The sequence below is a fragment of the Rosa chinensis genome, chromosome 4 (genome assembly GCF_002994745.2).
Source record: "Rosa chinensis cultivar Old Blush chromosome 4, RchiOBHm-V2, whole genome shotgun sequence".
NCBI lineage: Eukaryota > Viridiplantae > Streptophyta > Magnoliopsida > Rosales > Rosaceae > Rosa > Rosa chinensis.
The window spans coordinates 1,680,669-1,688,716 of NC_037091.1; the positions used below are offsets into that span (position 1 = coordinate 1,680,669).

At 36.5% G+C, this 8,048-nt stretch overlaps 1 protein-coding gene and 1 long non-coding RNA gene across 5 annotated transcripts; one reads left to right on the plus strand and one right to left on the minus strand.

Annotated features, from left to right (window-relative positions):
• Positions 1 to 218: 218 nt before the first annotated feature.
• LOC112197207 (eukaryotic initiation factor 4A-III homolog B) lies at positions 219 to 1,870 on the plus strand. Its single transcript, XM_024337809.1, has 4 exons — positions 219 to 239; positions 491 to 516; positions 839 to 1,268; positions 1,369 to 1,870. The coding sequence occupies exons 1-4, from the start codon at positions 219 to 221 to the stop codon at positions 1,855 to 1,857; spliced, it is 966 nt and encodes a 321-aa protein (XP_024193577.1). The 3' UTR covers positions 1,858 to 1,870.
• An 883-nt stretch (positions 1,871 to 2,753) lies between these two features.
• LOC112200837 lies at positions 2,754 to 4,034 on the minus strand. Of its 4 annotated transcripts, none has more exons than XR_005810303.1 (3): positions 3,803 to 4,034; positions 3,156 to 3,234; positions 2,754 to 2,775 (listed from the first exon to the last, which is right to left on the minus strand). It is a non-coding gene; the product is annotated as an uncharacterized LOC112200837 (long non-coding RNA). The 4 variants fall into 4 exon arrangements; XR_002936468.2 differs by lacking the exon at positions 2,754 to 2,775 and adding an exon at positions 2,804 to 3,061; XR_002936467.2 differs by lacking the exon at positions 2,754 to 2,775 and adding an exon at positions 2,804 to 3,072.
• Between the last annotated feature and the right edge of the window lie 4,014 nt (positions 4,035 to 8,048).

An 8,048-nucleotide genomic window follows, 5' to 3' on the forward strand; every position in this document is an offset into this window, starting at 1 on the left:
ATTGTGTAGCAAATATACTAATGTATGTAGGGCAAATTTACACTACTTTGTAACCCTATATAAACCCCCTCAATATGAGAAGAAGACTCACCAATTCACTCTTCAGTTTCTCTGAAACATTTTGTAAATTATTAATAATTGATCTGAGACCATGTTATAGAGAACGACATATTATCTTAATACAGTTCGGAATCAAGATAATATGTTGTCCTCCGAACATGGTCTCAGATCAATTGTTGGTAAGAAACTAGGCTAATTGAGGAAAGATGCAATCTCCGTCAGGAAACTAGGCTAATTGAGGTAGAATTAATGTAGGGCAGAAGTTCGGTTCTCTTCCACTTCCAACGTAATGTAAAAATAAACGGCTACGATGAATGGCTTAGGGTTAAGGACCTAAGGTGTAGGGAATAATGAGTGGAAGTGAGAACATGTGATACACACATGTGAGGAGGTCAGGTAGCGATCACTGTGTCCTGTTCTTCCCTGTGAGTTGGTAAGTTTGAGTTTGAGATGGAAGTGAGAAGGCGCCAAATGAATAAGTGTTGGCGTTTTTTAAGTTTGTCCGTCATGTTGTGCGTGGGTTTTAGCCAAAAGGCCTTGAAACGTGCCGACAGATGGGGTCGTCCACTGGGGTTTGGATCTCTCAGTGATTGCTTTCTTTGTTCCCTACTCCTCTGTTTCGATGTTCGCCATCTGTAAATGTCTGTTTTTTCTTTTTAATATGTCTGCCACCCTGTAACTTGCAACATATCAACTAATTTGATATCTAGGTTTAGGGTTATCGCTAATTAGGGCTTATTTGTCAAGTACGTGCCTAACTATTTACGTTGTATTCTAGGGTTCAGGCATTGATACTTTCTCCAACGAGGGAATTGGCGGCCCAGACAGATAAAGCGATATTGGCAATTGGAAATTACCTAAATATTCAAGTACATTCATGCATAGGAGGCAAAAGCTTGGGTGAAGATATCAGAAGGCTAGAGAACAGAGTTCATGTGGTGTCTGGAACTCCCGGTAGAGTCTGTGACATGCTCGACAGGAAAACTCTACGTCCTCGACAAATTAAATTATTAATTCTCGATGAATCTGATGAAATGTTGAGCAGAGGCTTCAAGGATCAGATTTACAACGTCTACCGCTATCTTTCGCATGAAGTCCAAGTATGCTTGATTTCTGCCACACTTCTAAATGAAATTCTCGAGATGACTAAACTATTCATGACTGATCCCGTAAGGATCTTGGTCAAGCGTGATGAGTTGACTTTACAGGTACGTATATATAATTTTATAATTATGTTGCTTGATATATATGATGATGCCTTCAAGTTTGAAATATATGTGAATATTAATTGTGTATTTCTAACTGCAGGGAATCAAGCAATTTTTTGTTTCAGTTGAAAGAGAAGATTGGAAGTTTGATACTCTCTGTGATCTCTATGATACCCTTACGATTACACAAGCTGTTGTTTTCTGCAACACAAAGCGAAAGGTCGATTGGCTCAGCGAAAAGTTGCGGAGCAATAACTTCACTGTGTCTTCAATGCATGGAGACATGCCTCAGAAAGAGAGAGATGCTATAATGAAAGACTTTAAGAACAGTGAATCACGAATCCTCATCACAACAGATGTTTGGGCTCGAGGCATCGATGTTCAACACGTTTCGTTGGTTATCAACTATGATCTTCCAAACAATCGAGAGCTTTACATTCATAGAATTGGTCGTTCGGGTCGTTTTGGACGCAAAGGTGTGGCAATCAACTTTGTCAAGAACGATGATATCAGGATTTTAAGAGACATTGAACAGTACTACAGTACCCAGATTGATGAGATGCCCATGAATGTGGCTGATTTAATATGAGCTAGAGGTTGCAATCAGCACATTAAAGTCTGTTTATTTTGACTGATATCTTGACGACGTCCTTATTGTGTGCGACTCTTCTTTTTTTTTTTTTTTTGAGTAAAACTATTTAGGAATTTTCATTGATATAAAAGAGAGGTCAAAATGACCATCACATATTCTTCCGCTACCATCTACACATAGACAAGAAGTTGTGGTGAAACACCACGGTAATACATAGGATAGGATCATTCATTTGACGTGTCTTGCTCACTTATTTAAAGTAAGCTTATTCAACTATGAACCAATGCTACATAATAATAGGCTAGCTAACCAAAAAAATAACTAAATACTGGGTATAGAAACCCAATAATTGTTTTGGACCTAAGAGATCCCAGCCCACATTCCATTTGTAGTGCACTAGGGTTAACCACCGGCCCAAAAAGTCCACCTAGGACAGACCCAAGCGACCACCCTACCGTCAGAGCTTCAATCTTGAGCCCAAACTTATTGTGTGCATCTTTGAATGTTGTTGAAATTGAATTGAAGTTTATTGTACTCGGTGATTTATAAAAACTGCATAACATAAGCAAATGTAACTCAAGGGATCCCTTTCGGGAGTGTATTCAGTGCACCTACAGTGTTTGGGCACGTGGTCTACCGTTTTAAAAGCCTCCGTTAGTTTAGATTTGGTTAGTCAAGAAATGAAGTCTGACCACAAAAACAGGTGAAAGGCAGTAAGATGAAAATTTTACCGTCCCCACACGCGGTGCTCGTGGGAGTAACTTCTAAGCCTCCAACTCTCCGAGGTTGCCGCCGACTCCGGTTTTCTCAAATCTGAGACGAGAGAAGAATATTTTGAATTGCAGCATTGTCGGCACCGTTAATTGATCGTTCATAGTCGGGCGGCCCAAGTTTGTTCTGATATGGGATCCCAATCTGAGTAACACTTGGAAATGAATGTCAACATAGTTCCGATCCTCCCAAAAGGAAATAAGGAAAAGAAATTAGATTGAAAAAAATCGACCTTAGAACTCTGATAAAAACCCAATCTTCTTCCTCTCGTCAATAGTCAAACCAAACTCTCAAGTTGTCTCTCTCTCTCTCTCTCTCTCACACCATACTTGCTCAAAAGATCCCTCATCACCACACAAGAAAAGTCTAATTTTCTTCTCTCTTTAAACACATGTTCTCCCAGCAATAAAGAGCACCCACTGCCCACACTCTTCCAGAAAACTTTTAGATAGAACCAAAGTGAGAAACAAAAAGGCAAAATAATATATAGATAAACTAAAAGGTGTAGATAAAAGTTTCTATACCTTGTACGGTTGCTATCAAGGAAAGAGCATGAGCAGGAGACTACACAACTTCCGCTTTGATTCGTTCAACATAAGTTCCCTGCCCAAGAAAATAGCACTTTCAATACAAAACTCATCACTATCCAGAAGCCATATTTTAGATGATTTCTGGAGTCTAGAGCATGTAAACTACTCCAAGTGACCATTTACTCTATTGTGCTAAACATGAGGAAGTTGCCACAACCAATAGAAACCTTTGGTTACAGTCTATGTAATAAAAAAAACAAGACGAAATGAGGAGAGTTGGAACAGGAAATCAAAATCATTGGAATACAGAGATGTAATTATGCAATCCTATTTGCACGAATGAGTATAGACTATGCCCTCGGTATATGAAAAAAATTGAAATGTCCCGATAGGATTCTATGTCCTCAAAAACCATCAACAACGCAAAAAAGAATCCACTGTGCTCCATAATTTGGATTCTCTAATCTAAATTGACTACACCGTATCAGTACAATCAACTCAAACGAAGCAAATATGTAGCAAACTCAATAGCCCGACTGCTCTAATTAACCATTAACATCAACTTAATTTAAAAAAAAAAAAAATGAAATTTATGATTCTCAGAACTGAATTTGAGCATATTGAATATGGGGTTTGCAAACCTGAGGTCATTGAAGATACGTCTGATTGCATTCCGATACGGATTTCGACCATCGCCGACGAAACGCAGCGTTTTGATCAGCATCTAGTCTCTCTCAGCACACAGAGAGGTGCGAATGTGTTTGATTCTCATCACAGAAGAGAGGCGAAAGAAACAAAGATTGGGTTTCTGAACTGAAATTTCTAGGTCGGCGGTCGGGGACGAACAACACCAGCAAGAGGAAATGAAATGGATCCCAGACTAAGCCCTACTGCTAAATTTTGTTTATATATCCTCTCAAACGATGTCGTTCCATCCCTAACCTCGGTATTTTTCAAAAATTGAAATGGCCCCCAAAAAATTAAAAATTTGAATATCCCGCCTAATATTCCCATCCTAATGAGGGAAGGCAACCCTAAACTTAACATCTCGTGACAAACTTTCGAGTAAAAAATTTGTGTCAATTCTAAATTCTCAAAATTTTAAATTCTCAATGTTATGCATAATCGTTTTAATGAGAAATACATTTTAGTAATTGTCTTAATCCACCACAAACGAGGCTAATTTTTTCACAATACATATTACTATGTGACTAATACATCTAATCTACTGTTTATAATTTTGAATCTACTAACTTTGTCTAAGTTTTTTTTAATTTTTTTTATTTGTCAATCACACAGTGTCCTCAAAGGCTTCCTAACTTTGTCTAAGTTATTCATTGGCTATAGATAAATGTATACCATTAAATATGGACACGGTCAATGATAATGAATACGGTCAAAACCCGACCATTGGATGCGATATTTTAGATGTTATATGCATATGATAAAAAATTTATTCGCATTTATACTCCTATATTCAGATTTGCTCATCTAAGGGACAGTTTTAAGGGACTGTGAGGGACAAATGTATCTTAACCACATGTATTAAATACAAAAGCAGAAATTATAACAACTTAAAACTGTACATTTATTTTCAACCGTCAGATTCTCTTGTCTCTTACAGTCCCTTAAAAACTGTCTCTTAGGTGAGCAGGCCTTCTCCTATATTTAATTCATGACAAGTTTTGAAGAACAATTTTTAGATGTTATATGCATATGATAAAAAAATTATTCACATTTATACTCCTATATTTATTCATGACAATTTTTGAAGAACAATTTAATTGAGAGTGCAGTCGCGGGTAGATGGAGATAGGCCATGTGAGAGTGCAGTCACAAACCTCTTGAAAGCTAGAGTCGTGACAAAGCCATTATCAACGTTTTAGAGGAAAGGAATATATTTGGTAAAGTCTGCTCACCTAAGGGACTGTTTTTAAGGGACTGTGAGGGACAAATGAATCTGATGGCTGAAAATAAATGCACAGTTTTAAGTTGTTATAATTTCTGCTTTTTTATTTCATACATGTGGTTTAGATGCATTTGTCCCTCACAGTCTCTTAAAATTGTCCCTTAGGTGAGCAAGCCTGTATATTTGTAATCAACTTAGAGGATAAGAGCTTTACTAATGGAGTGTTGGCTACAACCTTGTTCACCAAGCTAATGGAATTTTTTCCACGTTGCTAAAGAAAAACCCAGCACATTCATATTGAAATCTACAGATAAAGGACCTAACAAAACCGAGCACATTCATATTGCAAACTCAGGATCTTGAAAACCACACGAATTCAAAAAACCAAAAAAGGTGGAAAGGAGCACAATTCAATAGGAAGAAGAAGTTGAAGAGAGAAAAGAAAAACATACGCAATGGGAAAAATTAGGGCAGAAATAAATGAGCGAGACATGACCAAAGATATCCATATATATGTTATCTTCATTAATTATTAAGTTTAAAAGAGAAGCAAATAGCAGAACGACAATGAAAAGTTAGAGGTTCTTATCAACGCGACGCTTTTAGAGAAAAGGCTAAACACTATCCCATTTAACTATAGGGTTTTTGTCAATTTACCCCATTTTTAGAGATTTTTTTCCCACTTACCCCATTAAGTTTTTTTAATTATCTCTTACTCAAAACACTCTAAGGAGGTTTTCCCTAATACCCCATTAAGATTTTTTTAAATTTTTTTTTTTTTAATACCATTTTACATTCACCCCTTTGTTACTTAGAGAGAGAGAGAGAGAGAAACCATAGGAGACTTCACCGGAACCCCGTCACCGGCCGCCGGAATCAGGCCAACTTTCGCAGGATTTCAGTCACCTGCCGCCGCTCACCGGGATTTGTTGAAAATCTCACCGAAAATGTTTTTTTTGCCCCCAATAGACATCTATTGCCCTTTAATAGAGGGGCAATAGACCTCTATTGCTTTAATAGACGTTTATTGCCCCAATAGACGTTTATTGCCCCAATAGACCTCTACTGCCCCCCAATAGACGACTATCAGCCATGTATTGCCCCCTAATAGACGTCTATTGCCCCCAACAAAACTTTCAGTCGCCGAAATGGGAACCAATCTCTTTAAATTTGGACAAATAAACTTTGATTAAATAAAAAAACCGAGGAGATTACATAAATTTAAAACGTCTATTGCCCCCCAATAGACATTTAACAGACCTCTATTGCCCCCCAATAGACGTCTATTGCCCTCATACAGGGGCAGAGCTATGTTTAGGTCCGGACCCCCCTTAAGTTTTTGACAGATACGCTCAATACCAAGCATTGCAGTGATAAAGCTTTAAAAAATTATTTTATCCAATACATGGACCCCCCCCCCCCCCCCCCCCCATCCATTTCCCTTCCTCCCCCAAACCCAATCCCACACTACCAAGTGCCACGTGCCACTTGCTAGGTAAGAGAAAGAAAATAATAACAGAAAGATAGATAGATCATAAATGTCTCCCTGATTACTATTCTATATATAATATTTATTGAATTGAAATTGGTTAACTAAAAATAATTAACAATTGGTTAGATTAATAAAATGAAATATATAATATGCAATAGATGTTAGAGTTTTTAATGAGAAGTTTTCTGTCAATTTTGTGCCTCTACTTTTTATTTCGAGTCTGCGACTACAATGGTGTGGAGCTAAATTTTCAGAAATTCATTCTCGATTAAACAAATATGGTTTTATAAGATTGTGTAGATTTAGCCCTCTAAAGTATTCAATTCTTTGTTTATGAGTATTGTGATGAAAAATAATCTACAAAAATGCTACATTTAACGTATGGTTAACTAAAATAAATAATTAAAATTATAAATCTAGTCCAGACTCGGACCCCCCCAAAGTAAAATTCCTAATTCCGCCACTGCCCTCATAAAACAATTTTTTTTTTCTTTCTTTTTTCTTTCCTTCTGGACTTTCTGCCCCCATTTTACAAAAAAAATAAAATAATAATAATAATAATAATAATAAATAAAAACTGCCTGCGTTCGACCGGCTTCTACTCCACCTCCGGCAACGTCGAACCAACCGGTTCATACTGAACTGCTTCTCCTTTTCTTGGTACAATCTGATGTACCAAGTTCCGGTATGAATCCCAATTGCTAAACCTGATTCATACAATATTACTAATTTAGAAATTTGTGATTTTTTCCCTTTTGTTTATATATCCTCTCAAACGATGTCGTTCCATCCCTAACCTCGGTATTTTTAAAAAATTGAAATGGCCCCCCAAAAAATTAAAAATTTGAATATCCCGCCTAATATTGGCAACCCTAAACTTAACATCTCGTGACAAACTTTCGAGTAAAAAATTTGTGTCAATTCTAAATTCTCAAAATCTCAAAATTTTAAATTCTCAATGTTATGCATAATCGTTTTAATGAGAAATACATTTTAGTAATTGTCTTAATCCACCACAAACGAGGCTAATTTTTTTCACAATACATATTACTATGTGACTAATACATCGAATCTACTGTTTATAATTTTGAATTTTTGCAAAATCACAAAATAAAGATGTGTCTACTAACTTTGTCTAAGTTTTTTTTTTTAAATTTTTTTTTTATTTGTCAATCACACGGTGTCCTCAAAGGCTTCCTAGGCCCAGAGAATAACTTTGTCTAAGTTATTCATTGGTTATAGATAAATGTATACCATTAAATATGGACACGGTCAATGATAATGAATACGGTCAAAACCCGACCATTGGATGCGATATTTGAGATGTTATATGCATATGATAAAAAATTTATTCACATTTATACTCCTATATTTATTCATGACAATTTTTGAAGAACAATTTAATTGAGAGTGCAGTCGCGGGTGTTAAAACCGAAAAAAATTCATATATCCAATTACAACGAGATTGACGTCTAGTGCATTTCTA